This window comes from Dipodomys merriami, unplaced genomic scaffold (genome assembly GCF_024711535.1).
Source record: "Dipodomys merriami isolate MVZ:Mamm:240054 unplaced genomic scaffold, mDipMer1.0.p SCAF_8, whole genome shotgun sequence".
In the NCBI taxonomy this organism is placed as follows: domain Eukaryota; kingdom Metazoa; phylum Chordata; class Mammalia; order Rodentia; family Heteromyidae; genus Dipodomys; species Dipodomys merriami.
In genome coordinates, this window is record NW_027206401.1 from 31959469 (window position 1) to 31987465 (window position 27997).

Sequence of the window (27997 nt, forward strand, 5' to 3'; positions counted from 1 at the left end):
ATGTGCAGAGTCCTCCATTGTGATAACCACTTGACCTGTGCTCCCCACGATGCCTGGACAGGATAAAAAAGCAAAGCCACTAAAGTGCTACACTTTATTGTTCAACTCTGTTCTCTGCTTGCTGCCCCAGTAGCTCGGCTACTTGAGGCTCTAAGCCCAATTCCTGGGTCTTCTTTGCTCTTCCCAACACATGCTGGAGTTCAGCCTGGGCCCGACATAAACCTTTGGCTTCCTGCATGTGGAAGAGGTAGACTGCGCCAGCCCCTAATATCAATCCTACACTGGGGGTCCAGAGCAGTACAGCCACTTCACTGGTCATTTCTCCTGCCACCAGGACACTCAGCAACGTCAGGACAAGCAGCCCCAGACCAATCACATAGCCAGCAAATGTGGTCCACCAGCGAGCTTGAGCTATACCAATCCCCAACTCTGTCCAGGCCTCCTTCAGCAGGTTGATCAATGGCAACCTCTCTGCTGGTCCTGGAACAAGATAGAACAGTGAAGCAGAAAAGGTTCATACAGTGAAGGAGCTGCCTTGAGGAAGAGAAGGATAGAGATGACTCACCTTGGGTAGGGGTGGGGTTTTGCTGAGGGGGACTGTGCCTCACATATAGAGTAGCCATGAGGGCCTCGTGATCAGAAAGTGGAGTGCTACTGTGTGGGTCATGGCCTGTAGTGGTTTGGAGAGTCTTACAGGAGATGCAGAACCCAGAAACCACCTAGGCAAGGGGAAAAAGAGAAAAGCTCCTATTGGAAGGCCTTCTTCCAAAGAACCAGCTCCCAGAATCCCACACTCTCGATTTATCAGTTGCCCAAGACCGGATGAGCCAAACAGTAGATATGCACAGGCTGATGCCAAGAAACACATGTTAGGGGGAAGACCTGACCTTGTAGAGCACGTAGTCAATGCGGATGCCACAGGGAAATGGGCCTAGGTCCTGCTGGCTGACATAGCAGTTCTTGGGCACCATAGTACAGCCTTCTTCAGAGCCCTAGAAGAAACAGGTGGCTAGAAAGCTCTGGGCATCCCAAGATGTGGGAGGAAGAAGAGGGAGAGAAGTGCAAGTGTTTGGAAACAGGCAGGCATGTTCTCACCTTATAGTCCTGAGTCTCAAGGTAGGCATCATGAAGCCCCGTCCACTCCTTCAGCAGGCAGCAGCCCAGGTCTTTTGGATGCATGTTGAGGTCCCCACACAATAGAACCACATCTGCCTTCTTGGATGTGTGACTGGGGGAGCCAGGTTGGTGAGGAAGGAATTGTGCCCTCTAAGTGGAGCCTTGACCACCCCTCAGCCCCTGGGTCCCTTCCCACTTCCCATCAAGCCCAGGCTCACACACTGGATGAACTGGGCCAGTTCCCAAGCTTGAGCCACACGATGTGCTAGGTAGATGTCCTTCTCCCGACTGTACTCTGCATGGAGCTAAGTGAGACAGATGGAATTATAGCCCGCAGGGTCCTGTCTATATCAAGGTGGGTCAGTCAGCTGGCATGGTGTTTGTACAGAATGGCAAAACTTGCCCACTGCTACCTTAGGACATCCTGACCCCACACCTGACCCCCAGACAGCAGCAGCTGTGTGTCCCAGCCCTAAAATACCACTGGCTTCACTTACATGGGTCACATAGGCATTGAGCACCAGTCCATTGATATGGAGCACCAGCAGCCCCACGGCCTTCCCACAGAACCAGTCACCGTGATGGATCTGCAGGTAGGAGGAAGGCACCTCACTTAGCCCTGCCACGCTTCTGCCCAGTCCCTGTGCTGCCTCCTGTGCTTTGTTTTAGTTGGGGTGGAGTGGGGTGGGGGAGACTTACCATGTAGGGGTAGCCGTTGAGGGTGTAGACATGCTGGGTGATTTCCTGGATTGGGTGTTTGGAGAAGACACACAGGCCGCTGCCAATGATCCCACTGAAAGCCAAACCTGGCTCAATAAACTAGGCAATCGAGGAGAAAAATACCCAGTCCTCTTTTCCCTTGTCTCTAGTTTAATCAGCAACTTTTCACTCTATTGCTGGAACCCAGAACAAACATCAGAACGGCTTTTGTAGGAGGCTGAGGGACAAAGCAGTGAGGGAGGAATCTTCCTGCTTCAAACCCAGAGGAAGAAGGAGGAGGGTGCAGTGCGCAGGATAGGGAGGGAAGGACCAAGAGCCCTTCTGGAACAGGCTCAGGCCTGTAGGTGGCTCACCTCCGGAAGTAGTGTGCAGCTGGGTAAGTGAGGGACAACTTCTGTCTCAGGTACTGGAAGTCCTGCTCACTCCACACCTGAAGGAAGGGCGGGGATGCAGCCTAGCCTTTCCCCGCGGGGAGCTTCTCCACAGTCCTCCTCCCGCATCCTTCGCCCCCCTCCGCCCCCTCCTCCCAGCCTGGGATCCACAGCAGCACCGCACTACCCCCACCTCCTCCAGCAGAGCCAGGTCAAAGCTCTCCAAGTTCAGTAAGTCTCCCAGGCGCTCCATGCGACCAGCCCGGTGCTTGCTCAAGTAGGGAATGCCCCTAAGAAACAGAAGGAAGGGGGCAAGGGGTGACCATGGGCACCGCCGGCGCTTGGGGGCCGAGGTGGGCTTGGGGGTGCACCCCGAGATCGATCGTGGGGCCGAGGGGGGAGGGCGGCCTTCTCTCTTCCCCTGGCTGTCCCTCGGACACCACTCCCGGGGCGCACTCACCAGCAGTTGAGGTTGAAGATCCTCAGTCGCAGCGAGAAGTTGGGCTTCATCGTGGGGACGGACGACACGGGGCGCCGACCGATGGGCCCTCCCGCCTCCGGGCGCGAGTGGGGGCGGGCGGGCGGCGCCGCGTCCCGAGGTGGCGCACACAGGTGGCCCGGGCCCCCGACTCCCGAGTTCCCCAAGCCCACGCGGTTCCCGCGGGGAGACTCCGGCGTTACCCTGACAACCCGCTTCTCTGGCCCAGATACTGCGGTCTGCCAATCCCGAAAGAAGATCTAGGGCGAAATCCCAGCACGCTCCAGACCCCTGGGGTTCCCGAGAGGGCACTCGGGCGGGCGGATTCGAGTTTCTCCGTCCTGAAGCTGGTCCCTGGCCGTCGTGGCCCTCTGGCGCCCCTCCCGGGGCCCCTAAATCCGGTTCAACAGCAACAAGAGCAAAGTTAGAGAGAGGCTCCGCCCACTCCGCCCACACCGCCCGCCCTTCGCCCCGGCCACGCCCCCTGCGGGAGGTGGGGGCGGGGCCTCGCCGTTGCCGCGGCGACGCGCGGTGTTTGTGCTCCGGGAGGGGCGGTCTCGGAGCGCCACCATGGCCACCCCGCAGCCCTGTCGGCCCAAGCCTGTCGTTAGCCGCTTGCAGCCGCCGCCCCCACGGCCGCTGCAAGTGAAGATCGTGGGACTGTATAACTGCTCCAGCTTTCAGGTTGCGAAGACCGCGGCTGAGGTAACCAGGAAAAAGCCCCAAGTGCGGCGGCTCTGCGATCCTCCAGACTCGGGCGCGAGGACTGCGCACCCAGCCCGGGTCTGCGCGAGGACTGCGCACCCTCGCCTGCCCCGGCGTGCGGCGGGCGGGGCGGGGTGGAGGGGCCCGGGAGGACCGGAAGAGCCCAGCGGGCTCCGCCGGGTCCCTCCTCCGAGCGTGTGGGGCACAAATGCAGGTCCAGGACGCTTGTGTGACTCAGAGAAGGATGACCTATAAAAGGGAGATCTGAGGAAAGGAAGCGTTCCGAACCTTCTTGGGAAAATGGTGCTCCCCACCCCCTACTCGCCAGTCCACGGTAATTTCTTAAATTGTAGATGTTTGCAATTCATGAAAAATGTTGGCGAGCAGGGGAGTCAGCTGCTTTAACACCCCCCTTCTCCCCTCAAAATGTGATTTTTGAAAATATTCATACGGAAAGGCTCTTTAAATTTTCTGAAATAGTCACTGCATTCTAACAAGTAGATGCTTCGTGGATGTAATGAATGGATGAGTGACTTCAAGATTCCAAATAGTTCTTTGCAAAAACAATACATGCAGAATGGTATCAAAGGAAAATACCTGAAGAGAGTGCAGGATTTGGCCTAGTTGGTCATGCGGCTGCATTGCACCTACAATAGGAGAAATGCGGCAACGTGGGAATGTAACAGTGTTGAAATATAAAATGTCTTTGGAATTAGCTCCAGAAATGATATCTTCACAACCATGTCTTACGTGTGGTTGTGTTCCAGATGGATACTTGGGTAATTTTGGATTGGCAACAACTTTGATACTGGTAACAAAATTGTTCCCACAAAGAATTCCTCTGAAGAAATCTCTGCCATCTTGCCCCTTCCAGAGTCTACAGAGTAAAATATTTTAATTATATCACGTTAGAAAAATGATTTTCAAAGCAGGTTAAGTTTACATCAAGACAAAGAAAACAAGTGTCAGATATCTATGAAAAAGTGATACATGTGTCATCAAAAGATGTAGAAATTATGGACTGTTGACCAGGCAACACACATATGTAATGAGTTTGAGGAACTTTTATCTCTTAAAAAAAAACACAACAAGCTCCTTTAATAAAGGCATATTTTCTATGGTTATTCCACCCTGTAGGGAAAGGATAGGCAGTTTTTTTCCCCTACAAAGTCCAGGTAGCAAATACATGGTCCCTGAGCCATAAGATCTCAGTCATAATTTCAGTAGAGTTGTCCTTGTGTTGTAAAAGCAGGTACATAAGTGGGGGGTGGAGGGGTAGACCTACCAAACAAAACAAGCAAAAGCAACCATAGACATGTAAATTAATGATAGTGTTCCAATAAACTTCATTATAGACACTAAATTTGGCTTGCATATAATTTTCATATGACATCAAGTTTAATTTGATTTTCTTTTCAGCCATTTAAAAGTCTAAAAGTTAGCCAAGTACTGGTGGTTCATCCCTTTAATCCTAGCTACTCAGAAAGCTCAGAAGATTTGAGGTTCCTTGTTTAAAGCCTGTCAAGGCAGGAAAGCACATGAGACACTTATTTCCAAAAACCAGCAAAAGCAAAACACAAAAGTGGAGCTGAGAGAGAGAAAAGGAGGAGGGGAGGGAGGAAAGGAGGAGTAGAGGAGAATAATGGAGGGAGTGAGGTTTATTTGGATCCATTGTATACATGTGTGGAAATAAACACCCTTTTGCACAACCAAGGTATGCTAATTTTAAAAGAGAACAAAACCTAGGAGCCCCAGTAGCCTAATGGATAAGGCATTGGCCTCCTAAAAGAGAACAAAACCAATAGGTTTTGGCATGAATTGTTAACTAGCAAGAATTTTCTCTGAGACAGACACACGTGTAACCAAAGCATACGCAATATTAAACTTACACTATAAAACTAAACTTATTTGGTATTTAGTTCTCGTTTTTCTAAGAGATATAACCATAATATCCTTTGGGTCATTTTCCTTACATCAGTAAAATAAAGCAATCACAAGTCAAGCATCTGTAAAGCTCCACTGCAATTTAGCAGGAGTTTAGGAAAAAGCTAGTCCTAAAAGAACATAGCAGATTGCAAAGTGACTGGCATAAACTAATTTACTCAGTTACTAAGTATGGGTGGTCTACAATAGGACTGATGTGGAAGTCTACAGATACAGGAAGCCTACATACAATATAGCCCTTGCCCTTGGGAGCTTGCTACCTAAAAGCAAGAGAAAAATCAACAGAAGCCCTAGAGGGCTTGGAACGACTTGAAGCCGCCTCTGGGAGCAGTAGAGAGGCTTCTCAGTCAGACTGTGTGTCCTGGGTGTGTGCTGCATGAACCTTCCCAGAGATCCTGAAAAAATTGAGGGAAATGAATTTGACTTTAAAAGAGCATTTGTTCTAAACTTAAATATTCTATTTTAAAATCTAGACTCTAAGGAACAATTATCCATCCAGCTTTGAAGATCCTATATTGGTTCCTCTTCAAGAATTTGCCTGGACTCAATATCTACAAGAAAAGAAAAGGGTAAAGGATATTTAGGATGTGTATGTGTAGGATACTGGCAACAGGCAGCATTTTACCGGAATGATTTACTCATTTTTTTTCTTTGAGGTAATGGAAGGGTCATTTTAAGGCAACTAGATTTTATTGCTCTGAAGTATGTACTTTTTTCTACATTATTTCAATCATTTTGCTGGCTGATTTTTTTAAACAGTAACATATTTACAAGATTTTCCTTTGAAAGGTATGTCATGAAGGTAAGTTTTAACCTCTCAGTGGCGTTAGTTAACCTTCTTTCCTCGTGTGTTACTTACACTCCTTGTGACACCAAGATACTCAGGTTGCTGTGGCCTGGCCTTTGCTTAGAAAGTGTGGGTGTTGTACACCACCACAGAGATAGCAGCCAGTTTCTGTGAAGCTTTTGCCCACGGGAACTCCATTAATCGTCACCAAGCTCTCATGGGATAGTTTGTCTCATTGAAGCTTTCTTCTCCATGTTCTCCCCTCTACCCTTGGAGAGCTCCAGACCTCAGGTCCCACAGAGCTCGTCCAGTGTCAAAAATATGTTTCCTCTGGAGTGCCACCCTCATTCAACTGGCAGTATGCTCCTACCTGGAGCATGCCAAAAGAAGGATGCTGAGGGGGCATCTGGCTTACCCATATCTCCTGTTGGGGAGGATGGGATGAGATCCACCTCCTGCTTGTTCCGTATAGTTTAGTGCTGGTTTCTCTGCCTCACCCCATCTTCTCAAGGGATAATGAAATCTCCACATTCCTGATCCAAGCAATGTTGACTGTTCAGAGCTGGGTTGCACAAGGATGTCCTGTGATCCTGTGATTAAGCAGCACATAAATAGTGTTTTATGAGACTACTTTAGTCTTTGCTTGATCACATCTATGGTGCAAGATTGAATCAAGTACTTTTTAAGTCTGATACTTTCAGAGCTATGATACATTTTTACTGGGGTTCAAAAGAGCCACAATAAACACCTGCATATGGTATTTATTGAATGGCAGGCACTATACTAATAGCATCCACATATATATATGTATATATACATGTGTGTGTGTGTATATATATATATATATATATATATATATATATATATATATACACTCACACAGATATTCTAATCCTGAAACAACTATGGTGACCAATAGTTCTGTCTAGGCCTGAAGGATATCCTGGGAAGTGGAAATTTTAATTCTAAAACTAAGACAATTCTGTCAAACTGGGCACAGTTTTCCTTTATATAAAACAAGGTGTCATGTCACACACTGGTGCCTTACACCTGTAATCCTAGCTATTCAGAAGGCTGAGATTTGAGGATCAAGGCTCAAAAGCAGCTGGGCAGACAGGTGTAAGGGACTCTTATCTCCAATTAACCAGTAAAAAAAAGATGGAAGTTTAAGGTGTGCTTCAAGTGGTAGAGCACTAGCCTTGAGCTTAAAAGCTAAGCATGAGCATAAGCATAAGGCCCTGAATTCAAACTGCCAGTACTGGTGTGTGCACGTGTCACACACGCGCGTGTGCACTTGGGCTCACACACACACACACACACACACACACACCTCATTCCCTTAATCCCAGCACTAGCGGTGAAAACAGGAAGATTATACATTCCAAGGCCAGCTTGAAAGAACCTATTTTAAGAAATGAAAACAGAATTTTTCTTAATTTTTATCACCAGATTTATGCTGATATATCATCAAATGTATGATGACTACCTACCAGCCACACCTTCTCTGCCTACAAGACAGCCATGATCATATGATGTATGCATGCATCCATTCCCCTTGCAAATTCCCACTGTCCTCTTACAGGCTGACATAGATTCCATTCCCCTACTCTCCACCCTTCCAACCTAGGCTAGCTGGAGAGATTTTTGCTCTCACTTCCTCTTGCCTTTTACATGGTTCCTAAATGAGGCTTTCTAGTTCACAACTGCTGATTCTTGCCACCTATCCTTTATTCTTTTTCTTCCTCTCTCTCCCACCCTCAACTAGATATTTGTTACCTTATTCCTTTCTTCATTTTCAGGCCAGGTTTTTTGGTCTTCTTCAGTGTAAGCCTTGTGTCTTTCATTATACATATGACTTCTTAGCACATTTGGTCTCAGTGAATGAGTTCATTGGATCCAGCTGGTCATACACTTCAGCAAAGTGCAATGCTCCCCTATGGGAGAGGCCTAGCTCTCCTCAAAAAAAAAAAAAAAAAAAAGGCAGCAGCACAGGTCTTATTGATAGAAAGCTCTAGAAAGTATTAGCCTCCAAATGTACTTTCTGCATTTTTCCTGACTAAAATTCCACAATCAGGTTCCCTACCACCACTGAACACTCCTGGGTGTATTGGCACATAGGCTTTATCAGTAATTCATAGCAAAGCATCAAACTGATTTTCTGACAGGAAGCAAGCTCTGAGAAAGGCCCAGGAAACAGATGATAGGATATCAGATCTCATCTGAGGAGCTGAAAATGGCACAAGATGGCAAACTTTCCCAAACTAGTATTTCTCAAGTGCCATCTCTACAGCATCAGTGCCAGTGTCTCCTAGGATGTTATTAAAAATGCCAAGGATTTCTGAGGCCTCATCCCACAGTCAGATGGGCTCAGGTAGTCTGTGATCCTAATGGCCCACTCAAGTTTGAGAATGGCTGTACCAAGTTGTTGATGATTTGCTAGCACTGGATAATATAAGCTAGATTTGAGAGAAGACTTTCCCCAGTGGTCACACTTTACCCTGTAGTTGGATTGGCAACATTGTGTGGATGAAAATGCCAACACAGCTTTGTTTTTCTTTTTCTTTTTGTGCTTGAACTCTGAGCCTTGCACTCTGGCTTGGCTTTTTTAATTTACCACTTGAGCCATGTGTTCACTTCTGGCTTTTTGCTGGTTAACCAGATACAAGAATCTCATGAATTTGTCTGCTTAGTTTGGTTTTGAACTGGGATCCTCAGAGCTCAGCTGCCTGAGTAGTTAGGATTATAGATGTGAGTCGTGGGCACCCAGCCATACTTCTTTATGGGCTTAGGAATTAAAATGTTGGGGAAGGTGAGTTTTTTTCTTCAATGCTTCTGACTGTTCCTGAAGTTCCTACTGGCCCATAAGAGGCAGTTCCTATGGTGATCTTTCTGTACCCAAAAATAGCAAAAATAACATTGTCTTATACCCAAGGCCCTTTTCTCCAGCTTTTCCCAAACATACACACACACACACAGACACACACATGTGCGCACGTGCACACACATATATATACACATAGATATATACACACATATACAGATATATACATTGGTTTTTTTTGGGGGGGTCCGGTCATGGGGCCTAAACTCTGGGCCTGGGCGCTGTCCCTCAGCTCTTCAGCTCAAGGCTAGCACTCTACCACTTGAGCCTCAGCGCCACTTCCGGCTTTTTTCTTTTTGCTTATGTGGTGCTAAGGAATCGAACACAGGGCCTCATGCATGCAAGGCAAGTGCTCTACCACTGAGCCACCTTCCCAGCCCCTATACATTGTTTTTGTATTGAAAAGTTTTTCAAGAATGCACAGTAAACTTTTTCTTAGATAAAGGCAAAGATTGTGTTTTGTTTGCAAGTCAATGTAACAAGTGGCTATGCACATAATGATTTTTCCTAGCAGAGGACCATCTCAAAATTGGTATGATTATAATCTATTTTTGGTCGGTCATAGGGCTTAATATCTGGGTCTGGGCTCTGTCCCTGAGCTCTTTTGCTCAAGGCTAGCATTCTATTGCTTTGATCCACAGCATCACAGTTTTCTGGTGTTAATTGAAGATAAGAGTCTCATGGACTTTCCTGACTGGGCTGGATTTGAACCATGATCCTTAGATCTCAGTCTCCTAAGTAGCTAGATTTATAGGAGTGAGCTACCAGTATCTGGATGATTATAATTAAGATTGCCTTTAAATCCTTTGGTACTTTCAGCGATGTTAGATTCTCAAAAACTCTTGTTTAAAAAAATTTCTCAGCTGGGCACCGGTGGCTCACGCCTGTAATCCTACTACTCAGGAGGCTGAGATCTGAGGATCATGGTTCAAAGCCAGCCCAGCAGGAAAGTCTGTGAGCCTCTTATGTCCAATAAACCACTAGAAGACTGGAAGTAGAGCTGTGGCTCAAGCGGTAGAGTGCTCGCCTTGAGCTGAAGAGTGCAGGGACAGCACCGAAGCCCAGAGTTCAAGCCCCATGACCGACAAAAAAAAATTCTCTCTAACAGCAGAATTTTGAGTGATGGTAAAAACTTTTTTTTGGGGGGGGGGGGGTCAGTCTTGTGGCTTCAATTCAGGGCCTGGGTGCTGTCCCTGAGCTCTTTTACTCAAGGCTAGTACTCTATCACTTTGAGCCACAGTTCCACTTCCAGTTTTTCTGGTGGTTAACTGGAGAGAAAAGTCTTAGGGCTTTAAACTGCTATCCCCAGATCTCAGCCTCCTGAGTAGCTAGCATTAAAGACATGAGCCACCTGCACCTGGTGTAAAAGCATATTTTAAAAGGACTCTATCCTAGAGATGACAAATTGAGTTAGCCTAAAGATGATTCCAAGCTCTGGTTTATGTGTTTTATCAAGTTGTTTGTTGTTGTTTTAGGTTTCTCCATTCAAAATGTCATCTTGTTTTTCCTTTTCCTATAGGAACTCAAGGGTGAAACCTGGGAATATTCTTCCCTTGTGATGTGTTTTATTAATGATCGGCTCCTGGGTAATGCATTTGATTTGCAGAAATGGGCCCAAAAGATGTGGGATGTAGTTGACATTAGGCCTTCTGAATTGTATGAGGCTCTAACTTTGAATTATGCTATTAAATTCATAAAAGACACTAAGGCAAGTTGCAATAAATTTTAAAGAAAAAATATAATGAATTTTTGATTATTTATAATGAATTAGTACTAATTGTTAATATCCTCAACCTATATATAATGTTAATATATTAAAATGTTAATATCCTTGTGGGGGGGGTGGGTAGGAGATTGGTCTCAGTGATCTTAATTAAAGTGTAGTTGCAAAGATTATCTTACATCAAGATTTGGCTAGGAAGTATGTAAACCAAGTATATATCAAAAAGCAAAAACAAAATAAGTATGCCTTATAGCAGGCAAACTGCACTGGGAAAACTTCCCTGTTCAAACATTTCTATTCCCCGTTAGAGATTTATATGCACGAATTACTCATTTTTAAATATAAAGACCTCCTTGGTATAAATCTGTAACCCAGCTACTCAGGAGGCTGAAGCAGTAAGATATCATGAACCCATGATTACAAGGCCTGGCTGGACAAAATAGTAAGACTTCACCTTAAAACATGCACACACACACACACACACACACACACACACACACACACACACACACACACACACACACACACACACACACACACACACACACACACACACACACACACACTTCCTTATTAGACTGAGCTCACTTAAGTACAAAAATACTTCACTTTCTAATACCTTAGTGACAGATACTATACTAAAAGATGGAAAGGTGGACAAGGTCAGTATGTGTATATGATTTATTTTTTAAACAGGCTCTTATTTTGTCACGCAAGCTAGTTTTTAAGATCTTCCTGCCTGAGCCTTCTTCATACTGAGATTACAGGTGTGAAGTACCACTCCCCACTAAAGTGACATTTTCAAGCACAGACCTTGATAGGCTATAGCAATCTCTGTGGGAGGGGACAGTAAAAAGGCAGAGAGAATCAAACACCAAGGTAGGATGGCAGTAGAGGTAAAAAGTACTTTATACTTTCAAAGTAATTGGTAACTTTTCTAAGAAACCTTATTGCAGGAACAGCTGTTAGACCATCTGGTGTTAGCTCATGCCCACAGTGGCCAGTGTGCATAGAATGAGGATCTGAGCTGTGTTAAACTGGGGTTTTCATTTTAGATGCCTCTTCCTAGACCTAAGCAGGGTCTCACATGACCACCTATCAGAAAGGTTACAGATGACAACTGGAGCCCGGGCACCTGTGCACGTGGAGAGCATGACTTCCTTCTCTTCCCTGTCCTTGGCCCTGCAACTCCTGTAGAAAGTGGCCTTATTTTCCCACTTGGAAAGGGCATGCCCTGTCTCTGGCTAGCAAATCTGTGTTGTCTCGAAAATCCAGGCCACAAAGTGACTAAATGCATACTACTCACAGTGGATGTTTTCCCCAAAACTACTAAGAAAAGGAAAAAGAAATAGAGAAGAAGACCCAGTCTGTTTCTTTCCCATAGAGACTGCCCAGTGTTCCTTTCCACATGGAGTTGGCAAGGTAGTGGGCATCCAGGCTGTACATCTGCAATCCTGAATATATTAACATTACTCAAAACTTCATTCACAATGAAATGTTTAAAGAAAACAGTGTTAGTGCTGAGGTGTGGCCAAGTGGTAGACTGCTCCTCAGCAAGCTCAAAGACCTGGGTCAGTCCCTCTACCCCAAATGTATAGTGAAATACAAAATTAAAAAATATAAGCTGTAAAGAGTTAAAAAATAAGCTGGATGCTGGTGGCTCCTGCCTGTAATCCTAACTACTCAGGAGACTGAGATGTGAGGACCATAATTCAAAGCCAGCCTGGGCAGGAAAGTTAATAAGGCTCTTATTTCCATTAACCATTTGAGCTGTGGCTCAAATGGTAAAACACTAGCCTTAAGCACAAAAGCTAAGAGACAGTGCCTAGCCCCAGAGTTGAAGCCTCAGGACTGGGCAAAAAAAACCCCAAAAACTTGAAGCCCCTCATTAATTTTGTTGCTAAATATTATTGGTAATATCAAAATGTTATTGCTGAAAAAATTGTTTTATTTTTGATCATTTAACTTTCTTACAAGATATTGACCTGCACTGTTTTGTTTTGGGTTTCCTCCCTAATTTGAATAGCATGATTTTGTATTCTTGGATATTTGTATTGGGACTTCACCACCTGGAAGATTGGTTTTTGAGGTAAGAGTATTTTGTAAGGTTTTCTTAGTAAGTTGGAGACATCAATAACCATTGACATGTTACTATTTAATTTTGGACATTGTCATCTTTTTTTGTAGCTCTTCTGTGATATATGTCCCAAAACATGTAAAAACTTTCAGATCTTATGCACAGGACAAGCAGGGTTTTCTGAAAGGGGCGTAAGACTGCATTACAAAGATTCAATTTTTCATCGAATTGTATCAAATGGCTGGATACAAGGAGGAGGTGAGTTGCATATCTTAAATATAATTTAATTACAACACCAAATTGAAATATCCAAATTGTTGTTTAATTTTTTTAGTATGATCTGGAACATTCTAATGAAGGGGATGCAGACTCTAAGCATTGTACATATAAAGCAACTTTATCTCCAAAATGAGGTCATATTATAAACACTATTATCTAACCTCACTGTTTTTTAAATATGTGCTGCTTATCTTTCCATGTCAATGAACATAAACAACATGAAAACCTACAAAAATTTTTAAGTCTTCTTAGTTTTTCATATTGCTAAATCATTTTATTTTATTTATTTATTTATTTTTGGGGTCCGGTCATGGGGCCTGAACTCTGGGCCTGGGCGCTGTCCCTCGGCTCTTAAGCTCAAGGCTAGTGCTCTACCACTTGAGCCACAGCGCCACTTCTGGATTTTTTTCTTTTTGCTTACGTGGTGCTGAGGAATCGAACCCAGGGCCTCGAGCATGCAAGGCAAGCGCTCTACCACTGAGCCACCTTCCCAGCCCTGCTAAATCATTTTAATTTTCCATTGTTTCCCCTTCCCATCCCTTTCCATCTCCCCCCCCCCCACCCCAACTCCTCTCTTTCTTTCTTTTATTCTTTTGTGGTGCTGAGGTTTGGACTTAAGGCTACATTTATCTCACTTCTGTTTCTGGCTGACCCGTACTGTGATCCTCCTACTAACACTTCCCAAAGTGACACACCACATCAGCTTTTTCTATTGTCTCTCTCTCTGTCTCTCTGTTTGTCTCTGTCTCTCTCTCTGTGTGTGTGTCTCTTTCTTTCTGTCTCTTTCTCTCTGTCTCTCTCTCTGTCTGTCTTTCTGCCCCAGCTTGTATTAAGCTACAGTACTCATCTCTACCTCCAGAGTAGCTAGGAGTACAGGTAGAACAAACTATCACCTGGCTTGTTTTCAATCTTCTGTTAATATAAAACAACCCTCAAAGGGAGCCAGTCTGCTTCTGCATTCTGTTTTGGTTTTGGTTTAAATAGGCCCAGAATAAGCCTTGGGAAAATACAGTTCATATTATTTGCTGGGGTTTTTTTTTTGTGTGTGTGTGTGTGCTTGTTTATTTAATTGAGGTAAAATTGTAAAACAGTAAAGTGTTCAGGTCTTGGTCAGATTTCCAGACATTGAAGCAACATGTTAAAGATAATAGAAAACAAAGATAATGACAAAACAGTATTAAAAGTTCTGAGACTGATGCTGATTACGGCTAAGTCACACCACTTTGGTTAAGGCACCTAGCTCTCTGAATCAAAAAAATTTTTTTTGTCATAGAATGATTACAGGAACATCACATTGAGTACTGAGTATTGAAAAGGCCCAGGGGAAATGTTCTTCCTGCAGAGGGGAATTTCCCCCAGGGCACTGAAGAGTTTGACAGCACAGGATCTAAATGTGCTTTTTGTTATTTTTGTTGTTCCTGGGGCTTAAACTCAGTGCTTGGGCTCTGTCTCTGAACATTCTTGCTCAAGGCTAGCCTTCTACCACTTTGGACCACAGTTCCACTTCCAATTTTCTGGTAGTTAATTGGAGATAAGAGTCCCATGGACTTTCCCCACCCTGGGCTAGTTTGAAGCTAAAATCCTCAGATCTCAGCTTCCTGAGTAGCTAGGATTATAGGTAAATATGCTTTTGTATTGTTCCTCAGATTGCTTCCAAGCATTGTTGCTTGCCCTGTAGGATAGCTATGTCCTACACAGTCCAACCTCCTCCACTCATGCCCACCACCCAGGTCTTCTGACATGTCCCTCTTTTCACTGTGTTCAATGCAAAGGCCTTCTTGCTGCTTCTCAGGTACATTCAACCTAGGTGGGCCTTTGTTCTTTGAATTGGCTGGGATGTGCTCTAGCTATTTTTCCAGCTATCCTTCTCCTTTAACCCCTCATCTGACTGATTTCTTTTTTTCCTCAAAGTGTATCTCAGCAAAGACTTCCCAGACAACAAATGTGGGGAAAGAAACTAACATTGAGATTTAAATCAAAGCCATGTGACTTTCAATTTGCATTGCATCACTTTTCAGCATCTCAATCTGTGGTTGGAGAGGTAGAGAGATAATATCAGATCTACAAGGCTGAGTTCAAGACGGTTGGTTATAACCTCAAAAATAGCAGACAACACTGATTACAATGGTGTGGATATAAAGTCCTCAGTGGAGGATCCAATGCAGAAGACAAGAGGGGAATTGGGGGAGGGGCAGGGCAGAATGGGGCAAAGAAGCCCGGACTGATAGGAGGTAAATTAGTAGGGCAGAAAATCCACCTGAGCAGATTTGCCTGAGTAAAGCAAATTCTAGAATCCAACAGAATTGATGCTAGTGGAGCCTTCACCTCCACATTGCAACTTAGCCTCTGCCACTGCAGTGTTTTGTCCATCTGCAGGGCTGGGTGATGCAGAGAACAGACCTACGGCTTACCAATTCACGTCTGAACAAGCTTTATGAATAGTACAAATTAAATGCTCCATGCCCTTTCCCAAATAGAGACTGAAGATGGGATATCGGGGACAGGCCTGCTTCCTCTTTAGCTGTGGAGTCTTTTTATAGTAGGAGCATGCCTAAATCAAAATATGTATCTCATATAAGCACCTAAAAAAATTCTCATTGTGGCAGGTGCCGTGGCTCACGCCTGTAATCCTAGCTATTCGGGAGGCTGAGATCTGAGGATGATAGTTCAAAGCCAGCCCAGGCTGGAAAGTCCATGAAACTCTTATTTCCAATAAACTACCAGAAAACCAGAAGTGGCACTGTGGCTCAAGTGACAGAGTGCTTGCCTTGAGCTGAAGAGCTGAGGGATAGCATCCAGGCCCACAAGCCCCATGATCAACAATAACAACAAAACTCTCATTGTGTCAAAAGGATTCTCATTCCCAACAGATGGTGTAAATTAAAGTATCACTGTAGATGGATTTAATTTTATTTTTTTTAACCATGTTTGGGGTCAATTCCATGACTACGCAAGTACTTTACTACTTAGCTACAGCCCAAACCCAATGTAACTATAGGAATGAAATTTGAACATGATTTTTTTTTTTTTTTGTCTGTCATGGGGCTTGGAATCAGGACCTGGGCACTGTCCCTGAGTTCTTTTGCTCAAGGATAGTACTCTATCACTTTGAACCACAGAGCCACTTCCAGTTTTCTGGTGGTTAATTGGGGGTGAGTCTCACAGACTTTCCTGCCCGGGCTGGCTTTGAACCATGATCTTCATATCTCACACTCCTGAGTCACTTGGATTACAGACATGAGCCACCAGTGCCCAGCGAATGAGTTCTTTTTACAGAACTTTTTATTTCAAAAAGAACTCTGTGTGTGTGTGTGTGTGTGTGTGTGTGTGTGTGTGTGTGTGTGTGTGCGCCTGCTCACATGTGTGCTTGAGTGCATACCAGTTCTGGGGCTTGAACTCAGGACCTAGATGTATCCCTGAGCTTTGTTTTGCTCAAGGCTAGTGCTCTGCCCCTTGAGCCACAGCTTCACTTCTAGCTTTTGTGGTTGGAGGTGTTTCACACACTTTCTTGCCCCAGCTAACTTTGAACCATGAGCTTCAGATCGCAGCCTCCTGAGTAGCTAGGACTGTAGGGATGAGCCATTGGCATCTGGCTCTTTCTCTTTCCTCTTTCCATTTCTCTGAAAAGCAAGATAGACTATGGGAAAAGTTGTGGAAAAGACAAATTATGTAAACATTAAAAAATTCATAGCCATAAGGATAGTTTAATATTTCATTATTTCCAAGATTTTTATCAAAATTAAAGCTACCCATATTAAAGCTACTCATGAAGAGTTAGAACAAAATAGAATTCTAAAAATGCAAATAATTGCAAAATAAAAGTGAATTTACAATATAATATTTTCATGGTACAGAAATTTGTGACATTGGTATAAAAGGATCATGACTGAAAGTGTCTTTCCCCTGTCATTACTAACCATTTTGGGGCTCAGAAATCTACGTATTGTTACTCCTCTCAGATATAGTAGCTGGAAGAGGAGATGATGGAGAGTCTATTTATGGACCAACATTTGAAGGTATGTATCTTTAAAGTTTGTCAGCCATTTATTAATGGATTCAAATTTGAGTTGGTTCACAATTCCAAACAAAGTAAAAGTGGTAATACATAGAAAAAGAGGGAATTAAAAATGATGAGAAAAGCCATTCTGGTCAACAGCTTTATACATTCCCCTGCCCCTTATCTAATTATCTTCCTTCCTTCTTTCTTTTCTTCCTTCCTTCTTTCCTTCCTTCCTTCCTTCCTTCCTTCGTTCCTTCCTTCGTTCCTTCCTTCCTTCTTTCCCTCCCTCCTTCCCTTCCCCCACTTTCTTTCTTGCTTGCTTGCTTTCTTTTCCTTCCATCCTTCCTTCCTTCCTTTTTGCCTTCCTTTCATCTCTCTGTCTCTGTCTCTGTCTGTCTCTGTCTCTCTGTCCCTGACTGTCTCTCCCTCTCTCTGTCTCTCTGTCTGTCTCTGTCTCTCTGTCTCTCTGTCTCTGTCTCTCTGACTCTCTGTCTGTCTGTCTCTCTGTCTGTCTGTCTCTCTCTCTTTCTGTTCTAGGGCTAGATCTCAGGGCCTAGGTGCCATCCTTGAACTTTTTTCCTCAAGGCTAGTGCTCAACTACTAGAGCCACAACTCTACTTCCAGCTTTTTGGTGGTTAATTGGAGATAAGTCTCATGGACCTTCCTGCCCAGCCTCGGTTTGAACTGCAAATCTCAGATCTCAGCCTCCTATGCAGCTGGGATTACAGGAGTAAGATACTAGTGCTTAACATTAGGATTTTAATTAGGATCCTTTCTTTAGAAGACATTCAGTGTGTTCTATCAGATAACAAAAGCGGTATGAAAGATTATGAGGGTCATGACACAGGCCCTAACAGGAAAATGTTCCCACTAGCCAAATTTGGAGTCATTTGAGCTTTCAAAAGTGTGTAATTACAATTGATTGGAACCTGACAAATATCTCAAATCCTTGAGTTCCTAATGCTATTATAAAATAAAGCATAATTGGTTCCTTTGAGTGAACAATAGGAAAAGAATGCATTATTTCAAAGACTGGCAAAATTGGGAAAGAATCAAGCATTTTAGCTTGTCTTTCCCATGTAAATTACTCCAAACTGTAGCAAAGGGAAAACATTTCTTTACAATAGTATTCTGATTAATAAGGGAAAAGGAAATCATGGGATTAGAATAGCACCTATTTTGCTGCCCACAAGGAAGTAGAATCTCACCCTTTCTGTATCTCCTCACTTTCCAAAGATGGAGATGGCAGCATTCTGCACCTTCTGTTGAAAGGGGCGGAGAAGCATGAGGGGCATGTGGCTGGCAAAGGAATATCCTCATTGTGCTGCATCATGCAATAAAATCCACACAGGTTTTTCAAAAATAATTTTTAATTTTTATTACCTTTAAGTGGTTTTACAAAAGGGTTTCAATTCAACGTATCAGTTTATGAGTACAATGCATTTTGGTCAATATCATGCCTTGCTAGAGTTTAGACCTGAAACTTCCTGGTATTCATTTTAATTAAACCATAAGTTAGTTATTCAAAAGAAATTTTACCATTAGAATCCTCCCTTGTGTCTACCATATTTTAGTCAACTTGTATATGACTGTCCTGTAAGTTTTCATACAGTTTATCATTTAGATTTACCTTCTGTGCATGAAGTATATGCACCCTTGTCTCTCTGACCCTCATGTCCTTCAGTTAGCATATTAAAACAAACATAGTTCAATAGAAAGTATCATGTTATGTATGTTATGGGCATTAAAGAGAGATAGAGACACTGAGAGGAGCGGCAGGTCCCCATATCCCTTTCTTCTTTTTTAATATAATTTTCTTATTGTTATTAAAAAGGCAATGTACAGAGGGGTTACAGTTACTTAAGTAAGGTAATGAGTCCATTTCTTTTTGGACAGTGTCACCCCTTCCTTTGCTCTCTCCCAGTCAATATCCCTTTCAAGGACATGCCAGTGACCTAACTTCCAACAACTAGGTCCTATTTCTTAAGAACCCCATCACCGCTCAGGGGTACCACAGTCTTGAGATCAAGCCTTCAACACATGGGTCTTTAGGGGACATTTCAGGTATAGACTATAAAAATGTCAGGGACAATGGCAGATGCTGCAGGTTAGACTTAAAAGGCATGAAAAATCCATTTTGATTGTTTTGGGGGCTAGGAATCAACCCAGGGCTTTTCAAATGCTTGGCAAGCACTCTGCCACTGAGTTAACATCTGCAGCCTAACAGTCTTTTGTTGTTGTTGTTGGTCGTGGGGCTTGAACTCTGGGCCTGGACGCTGTCCCTTAGCTCTTCAGCTCAAGGCTAGTGTTCTACCACTTGAGCCAAAGCACCACTTCTGGTTTTCTAGAGCTTTATTGGAGATGAGTCTACAATAAAAATGAGTCTGCCTAGGCTGGCTTTGAACTGCGATCCTCAGATCTCAGCCTTCTGAGTAGCTAGGATTACAAGCATGAGCCACCGGCCAGCCTGTCCTTTTTTTTTTTTTTTTTTTCTGACAGTCTTATAATAGGAAAGACAAGGCTCCAATATAAGGAAACATTATGATACACAGGAAAATCTGTTGAGTGATTATTTGGGTAAGACAACAGGAACTTGACAATGTTCTGTTTTCTTGGCCAGGGTAGTAGTTAAAAGGGTGTTTTCCTAATAGAATTCTGTAAATAAATATTGATTTTCTATGCCATTTTGTGTATTTCTAAAAGTTAAAAATTTAAAAGATTTAAAAAAATCTTAATGAACCAGTGGCCAAAAGGTGAAGGAATAGCTAGTTTTCTTCTAAATTTGTGCAAAGAAAAGGATTTTTCAAATGAAAACATGCAAATGATACCCTTTATTCACTCACTGAACAGTGAGCTAGGTAGGTACAGTGCTTGGGCCCAACGAATCAAAGACCATATGACTGGAATTCCTACCCTGAAAGAGTTCAGTGTGTTCATGCTAATAGATGTTTAAATAGATAGAAGCAGGTGCTTGGCCAGATCCTGTTATGAAGAAGTAGCCTTGAATGCTTGAGAAAAATCACAAAAGAACAGTGTCCTGGCATTTTGGATTTAGTGGCACAGAGTGGGTAGATTATAAAAGAAGATGCTACAGGACTGGGGTGTGGCTCAAGTAATAGAGCTTTCATGCTTGACGGGTCAGCCTCAGCAAGAATAAGGCCTTCTGTCCTGGGAGGCTGATTTCTTTGGCAGTCTCCTCACGTAGCCCTTGAAACAAGCCTTGTGCCGCTGTTGAAGATCCCTGACTCCCATGTTGGGTTTCAACTGTGGTTGAAGCCTAGTGGTGTGTTCAGTGAAGCTTGTACCACCAAATTAGAAAGCACTCAGTGAGCAATCCAGTGAAGCAGCAGATTGAGCTTCCAGAGGGAAGGATGAGGGACAGAAAGAGAACAAGGCTAAGTCTCAAAAAAGCTCAAGTTCTGTTACCCTTGGTGATGGGTTCATCTCTATGTGTAACTTGATTAGATTGAGATGAACCTAGGAGATGAGTAAAGCAATTCTGGGTGTATGTCTGAAGGCCTTTTTGAGAGAGGATTGACTAGGGATAAGCCTTGGCCTGCAGGCAATAAGCAGGATCCTGATGGGATTAAGAATGAGAAAACCTGCAAGTGCAGAATTCAATGCCTATTTCATGGCCACTAGTCTGCTCTGCTATGGGTGTCCCACCATGGTGGGAATGTGAACTAAATGAATATTGCCTCCTCCTTTTAAGTTATTTCAGGAGTTCTGCCACAGTGGTGAGAAAGCTCACACATACACACATACACACACACACACACACACACACACACACACACACATCACACACAACACACATACACACACAGACTTTCCTGTTATCTCCAGACCTTCCTCTGCTTCACTCTCTTCAGAGCATGTGGAGGGTGTTGCAGGGGAAGGATCAGGCCCGAGAGAAAGACTCTTCAGAGCAAATGTTTCTTCTCAGATCATGTTGATAGTTTGAAAGAAATATCACTGCCAAAATAGCACAACAGCTTATTGACCTTTACCTGTATACAAACTATATACTTTTCATTACTAAATGAAAATTAGTAGGGGAAGGGAAAAGAAAGGAAGGAAGGAAGAAGAAAACCAAATAGAGTATTTGCAATTCAGAATATATTAATATATAAAATGAGCCTGTTAACAGTTTTTTGTTACATCTTACAATCAATTGATAGCTTATAGATAATTTAATGACTAATTATTGTCTTTTCTAGATGAAAACTTTTCAATTCCTCATAATAAACGAGGAGTGCTTGGAATGGTCAACAGAGGCCATCATACCAATGCATCACAATTCTATATCACACTTCAATCAGCTCCCTATCTGGATAGGAAATATGTGGCGTTTGGGTATGTACATTCTAGGTTTGTCCATTACTGTGTGACAATATTGCTTGTATGGATTTGGATGAGTATTGTACATATTCTGTAAGTAGCTAAAGATAGGGCTTTCAATCAAAACTACTACAATTATAGGCAAACACATTTAAAAAATAATTATAAGAATTCTTCTATCCATAAAACACAGCCATGGGCCAGGCACTAGTAGCTCTTGCCTGTAATCCTAGCTACTCAGGAGGCTGAGATCTGAGGATCATGGTTCAAAGCCACCCTGGGTAGGAGACTCTTATCTCCAATAAACTACTCAGAGAAGCTGGAAGTGGTGCTGTGGCGCAAGTGGTAGAGTCCTAGACTTGAGGGAAAAGATAAAAGCTCAGAGTCAGCACTCAGGCCCAGAGTTCAAGTCCCAGCATCAGCAAAACCAAAAATAACTGGGCTGGGAAGGTGGCTCAGTGGTAGAGCTCTTGCTTTGTATGCATGAAGTCCTGGGTTCGATTCCTCAGCATCACATAAACAGAAAAAAAAGCCAGAAGTGGCACTGTGGCTCAAGTGGTAGAGTGCTAGCCTTGAGGTGAAGAGCTGAGGGACAGCACCCAGGCCCAGAGTTCAGGCCCACAACCAGAACCCCCCACCCCCCCAAAAAAAATCACCACAGCCATGGTGATGTTTTATCTGTGAATCCGTATATCCATTTATTTAGCAATCTAGGTTGCTAACTCTACCTTTCATCTTTAGCCTTATGGTTATTATTAATTCGAAATCACTGTAAGTCCTATTATAGTGTATAGTGATATAGATATAATTATAGGTAGCAGTGAAGACAGAAAGCCATTTACTGATTGTCTGGGAACATTATGAGGAGATTGTTGAAAGCTCTCCATTACATGTAACTTTCCTACTAAACAACCTTAAGTATGGGAACATCTTGTATTATTATAATTATAATTATTATATTCCCAAGCTAAGTGCTAGTGGTTCATTACTATAATGACAGCTACTCAGAAGACTGATATTTGAGGATCTCAGACAGAAGTGGAGGTGTGACTCAAGTGGTAGAGCACCAATCTTGATTGAAAAAACTAAGAGACAGTGCCCAGGCCCTTAGTTCTATCCACATTAACAGTGCACATGCACATGCTAGCATGCACGCATGTGCGCACACACACACACACACACACACACACACACACACATACACAGGAAGGATATTAGTGAGATGATAGTGTGCATGTGGATATACTTTCCAGCACTTTGGTGTTTCATTCCTCTGTTTAATTACTGAAGCGAATATGAATATGTTTTCCCTGATAAGGTGTAAAATATTAGGTCTTTTTCTGAATATATATTAGAACATTTCAGCCACTCCATAGTGGTAGTTATTGCTTTTTCAACTCAAGAAGGAGTTTCATGCCACTATTAATTTTACCCACAATAAGTTCCTTTAGTGTAATGGCTCTAGATTGAATATATATTTATGTACATGTATACATGTATCTTATTTTTATCTTTAAGTAGCTCTACAAAGGGATTTCAATTTAACATGTCAGTTTGTAAGTACAATGCACAAGACATATTTTCATTCCTTTAGAGAAGACTTAACATTTATAGTTTCAGGCCCTAAATAATAGCTTGTCTTCAATTCCTTTATACTAAATAAACTACATTCTGATTTCGGAAACATATTCTTGAATTAATTTGCAACCAAATAACTCTTTTTCTTGAATCATTTCAATCTGGCTTCTATCATCTGAATGACAATCTTGACTTCTACCACCGAATGTTTGGTGATCCTTTGCATCTTATTAAGGTCACCCTTGCAGACCAATGCAACCATGACTACCTTAAAACATTAATGTCTCCATCCCCATCCCTCCTGCCGACATAGACAGGCTACAGTAGAATGTGGCCTTGCACATCTCTCCCACTCTGGCTCCACACCTTGCTTTAGTTAGCCATCACTTCTGCTGTCTTACAGATTCATTTAACTAGAACTCCCTTAGGCATTTGGACTGGCTAGTTTTTGTGCTCAGTATGGGGAGCATAAGGAAACAAAATTCTGCTCAGAGTGCATTGGGAAAAACAGCTCAAAAACAGGACAGAACAAAACACAAAAAGCCCAGCAACAGACTGGGCTAAACAAGTTCTGCAAAGGGTGTATTGGTCATGTTTGAGGTAGAATTAACACAACATTCTCTAATTCCTTTAAGAAAAGCACATGCTGGAGGGACTAAGGGTGAACAAATGCAGCAGAGGTCCTCACTAGACACTATGTTGAAATGAACTGTTCAGTTTGTGAATGGAAATGGGAGGGAAAAACTGGGAGACTGCAAGGGAGGAGGTGTCATTGTCCACAAGGAAATGTACTCATTACCTGACTAGAAAATATAAAACAAAGCAAATATGAGTCCTTACAGGATAATCGTGGAATGGAAGAGTGCTTGGTCTTATTTTCAGTGGGTCCTGGTCTCTCTCCAGAAAGAGATTAGGAATTTTTGTTGTTATTACTCTTCTGGCCTCAGGGAGGCACTGAATCCTCTTTGTTGTTCTCACCTAACTATGGTCTCATTTAGCCCTTAAATCTCCAGATCAGGTTTGACTGGGCTGAAATACTTACATGAAACCTTACAGAACCCAATGGGAGCTGCTGTAAAGTCAAAACAGGCAACTAAATAATCCAGTTAAACTGCACAAAACTTAACTCTTAGGGACACTTTCCTTTCCAGTGGCAGGCTGTGTCTTCCTAGCACCCTTTAGCATCCTCGGGGGTTTTTCAGCTAGGGAAGGCTGGGACAGGGGATTAGCAAGGGCCAGAGATACAGAAATTCTCTGTTCATCTGAGACAACCCCTAGTTCTAGTCCATGACTGTCTTGACTGTCAAGAGAGACCACAGCAATCCACAGAGCATGGCCTTTGTCCAGTGGCCTCATTAGGAAACGATACCAAAATATAAACTTGTAAGACTTCCATTCGTGCAGACACGCGGTAGAGAGGTAAGGGGTGTATGTTGGGGATTGTGGCAGGGATAGTTCATTTTATCTTCAGAGGATCTCAAGTTTGGAAGAGGTCATGGAAAACATCATGAGAAAGTAATAAAGAGTAGAGAGCTGAATAGAGAAAGTAAAGTAGAAGTTAGAGAGGATAGAAATCACAATTAGTCAAATCAGTTTTGTGAAGAATTGAGAAGATCCTGCAAAGAGGTCCTAAGGAACAGAGAGAATCTTGTATGCAAATCATTTGGTTTAGTGCCAAAGAGAGACAGGAAGGAGTAGAAGCTGGAAGAAAGTGCTAAGGCCCCAGTCCAGTGAGCCAAGAGTGCTGTGTGACTGGGGTCAGCCTCCCCGAAAGGTGATAAGCCATGGAAGAATTGTAAATTGTGAGCAACATGGCCAACTTCTTTTGAAAACAACTCTAGCAGAAGTGAAGGACAAACTGAATAGGAATGAAAATGGAGGTGGTGGAAGAAGTTGAGTGGAGAGGAAAATATGGTCCAAATACTGTATATGCATTATGAAATTAGAACATTTAAACCTGTTGAAATGATCTTAAGAAGATGAGGAGGGGAAAATAAGAGATATGATAAGGCAGGTGAGGTTGACCCAAGCACCAGTGGCTTACAATTTACCAGCAAAAAGTCAGAAGAGGAGTTGTGGCTCTAGTGGTAGAACACTAGAGTGCAAAGCTCTGAGTTCAAGCCCTAGGAATGGCACAAAGCAAAACAAAAACACATGGCTTTTTTGTCTCTCTGGCACATTGTGAACATGTTAAGGCAAGACCTAGTCTTACTTATCTTGTCCCTGATACATCACAGTGAAGATGATCACATTTTGAGTGTTCATTCAATATCTGTGAAACCTTGGGAGACTAGGCTTCTCCCTCTTTGGACAGAGGTGAAATGGGCCCATTCATCTTCTACTCTTGAGCTTCAGAATGTACCATGTTGTCCTTTGTCTTTGTCCATTTTCTGTTACTATAGGAGCACCACAGACTGACTTATTTATAAACAGTGAAGGTTTATAGGCCAGGGATCCAAGAGTAGGGTGTCAGCATCTGGTGTGGGCCTTTGTGCCCCATCAGGGCATTCTATGCTCAGGGAGCACATGGTAGAAGACAGGAGAAAGAGCAAGATAAGCAAGAGGACAGGGGGGCTAGAGCTGTCTGTCTGTCTGTCTATTTGTCTCTCTCTCTCTCTTTCAGAAGTCTACTTCCAATATAACTTACCCACTCCTGTGAAAATGTCCCAATCAATTGTTGTGACCTAATTACTTCTTAATTAAATTAAATTTTGAAATGCACTTCAAACTGCAGCATACTGTGTCATATTTTCTGACTGCCAGAGGCACACAGACAAAGGGATAGAACATGGTCAGGGTGGGCACTGACCATGTCCTGAAAAGACAAGAGATAGAAATTCCAGCCATTGCTAAAATGCAGGCATTGACTGAGTCTTATGTCTAGGCCTATCTCTGTACCTCATGTTTCTATCTTGGAATTGAAAGAACCATCAAAAGTCTACACCACTCTCAGGGAGCTATTGCTTATGATCAGCAAGTGTCTGGCAGGGGTCCAAACTGGCATAGTTTTGAGATTTTATTCATGGACTCCATGGATGTTGGTTAAACACCAGTATGTGCCAAACATTGTAATAGATGCTCAACTCTGAGCAAAAGTATGATCCCATCTCATGGGAAAATTAAAAATTAGCCAAAGGGCTGGATGCCAGTGGCTTATGCCTGTAAATCCTAGCTACTCAGGAGGCTGAGATCTGAAGATTGCAGTTCAATGCAAGCCAGGGCAGGAAAGTCTGTGAGACTCTTATCTGCAATTAACCACCAAAAAGCTGGAAATAGAATTGTGGCTTAAGTGGTAGAGTGCTAGCCTTGAGCAAAAGAGCTTAAGGACAGTGCCCACGTCCCGAGTTCAAGCCCAGGATTTCCCCTTCCCTAGGTACAAGTGTACACACACACACACACACACACACACACACACACACACACACACACACACACACAGCCAACGAATATCCAAATAAGTGTAAGGTATCATAAGTGTAAGGTATCACCCTTTGGAATTGCTCTAAAGGCATTGGGAAACTTGACCTTTGCAGGGAGACCTGGGGAATGTCTTCAAGGAGTGGGGCTGAGATGAGAGTTGAAGGAAAGCCAGGAGGTAGCCAGGCAAGGGGTAGCTGTGGCAGGAAGCACAGAACTCTTGAGGTATCAAAGTCCGCCTGGAGCAGAGAACAAGAGGGCCACCGATGGAAGGGATTTGGGTTTCTATTATAAAATGATGGGAGTGTTAACAGCAGGAAGGTAACAGCAGATTTATATTTGTAAAAGATCCCTAGGACTGCAATGAAGAGAATGGATGCCAAGAGGAAGGACCAGTGCTGGAGCAAATGTGGAAAGCCAGCTAGAAGCAACTGCAGCTGGCAGCCTCCAGGCAGGAGGGAACTGCAGCCGGGATGCTGGTGCTGGGTGTAGATGTGACAAAGTGGGTGGACGTGGAGCCATTTCAGATATTTACAACTAACGTTAGCTTATAAACAGCTGGCTATAGCTGGCTCCAAATCTATTTGGGAAATAGATGTAAGAATTTATGACTGACCACAAGTTTTTTTTTTCTTTTCTCTATTTTTTCTTTTTTTTTCTTTTTTCTATTTAGGCAATTGGTTGAAGGAACAGAAGTTCTTAAACAACTAGAAGTAGTTCCAACAGAGAACGAAAGACCAATATCTACATGTAGAATAACTGACAGCGGAAATGCTTGATTTTTTTATGTGAATATTTTCTACAATGGTTTATTACTTTGCATCTGATCAACTGTTTATACATCAAATTAAACCATGCTTGACAACCTCTAATTTAAAAGCTTGTGGCAGACGCTGTAGGTTGATTCATTTGACATCTAGCCCCTCCCCCCTTTCCTTTCCTTGCTTCTATTTGTAGAGACTTGCAAAAGCAAAATACTCAGTATCCCAGGGTCCCTTGCATCAGGAAATGGCCATGAGACAAGAGTGGAATACCCAAGATCCTGACCCCTTCCCTTCATTCTGGGTAGAATGTAAGGTATATCAGAACTGCAGCTGTCACCTTTTGGCAATAGAGGAAAGATCAAAACAACTGGGAAATCAGTCCCAACCTTTTAAGATATGGGACTAATACGTCACCTTTTCCTTACTTCTGGACTTCTTATTACGTGAGACATAGCCCCTTGTGTTATGTTACTGATGGTTATTCTGTTATTCTGTTGCCCAAAGTAGTGTCACCATTATCACTGTTGTTGTATTTTTAAAATTTTATTTTATTGTCAAGGTGATGTACAGAGCAGTTACAGTTTCATATGGAAGGTAATGAGTACACTGCTTGTCGAACATTATTATTTTTTTTAATCAAGGTCTCACAACATAGCCAGACAGGCCTCAAACTTAATTTAACGATATCTCTAGTGGTCTTTAAATCTAAAATACTGTAATAGAATTGTATTGTTTGTCAGCACATTTCAACCAGGAGAAACTAGATAAATAACCAAAAAAATACAATGTAATAGAAAAACCAATTTAGTGTCATGT

General features: G+C 43.0%; 2 protein-coding genes across 4 annotated transcripts; one reads left to right on the forward strand and one right to left on the reverse strand.

The window, feature by feature from the left end:
* Positions 1–80: 80 nt before the first annotated feature.
* Smpd2 (sphingomyelin phosphodiesterase 2) lies at positions 81–2802 on the reverse strand. The gene is made up of 10 exons (XM_070010878.1): positions 2668–2802; positions 2401–2497; positions 2190–2266; positions 1816–1909; positions 1614–1703; positions 1339–1421; positions 1096–1228; positions 888–992; positions 566–719; positions 81–480 (listed from the first exon to the last, which is right to left on the reverse strand). Exons 1-10 carry the CDS (start codon positions 2715–2717, stop codon positions 95–97), a joined length of 1269 nt encoding a protein of 422 aa, XP_069866979.1. The 5' UTR covers positions 2718–2802; the 3' UTR covers positions 81–94.
* Ppil6 (peptidylprolyl isomerase like 6) lies at positions 2714–27984 on the forward strand. Of its 3 annotated transcripts, none has more exons than XM_070010879.1 (8): positions 2714–3390; positions 5808–5903; positions 10522–10710; positions 12752–12814; positions 12913–13060; positions 17014–17097; positions 21302–21437; positions 27091–27984. In XM_070010879.1, the coding sequence occupies exons 1-8, from the start codon at positions 3256–3258 to the stop codon at positions 27194–27196; spliced, it is 957 nt and encodes a 318-aa protein (XP_069866980.1). In that variant the 5' UTR covers positions 2714–3255; the 3' UTR covers positions 27197–27984. The 3 variants fall into 3 exon arrangements, with proteins under 3 accessions (XP_069866980.1, XP_069866982.1, XP_069866981.1); XM_070010880.1 differs by having other exon boundaries at positions 2753–3390; positions 17041–17097; XM_070010881.1 differs by lacking the exon at positions 17014–17097 and having other exon boundaries at positions 2715–3390.
* The last annotated feature ends 13 nt before the right edge of the window (positions 27985–27997 follow it).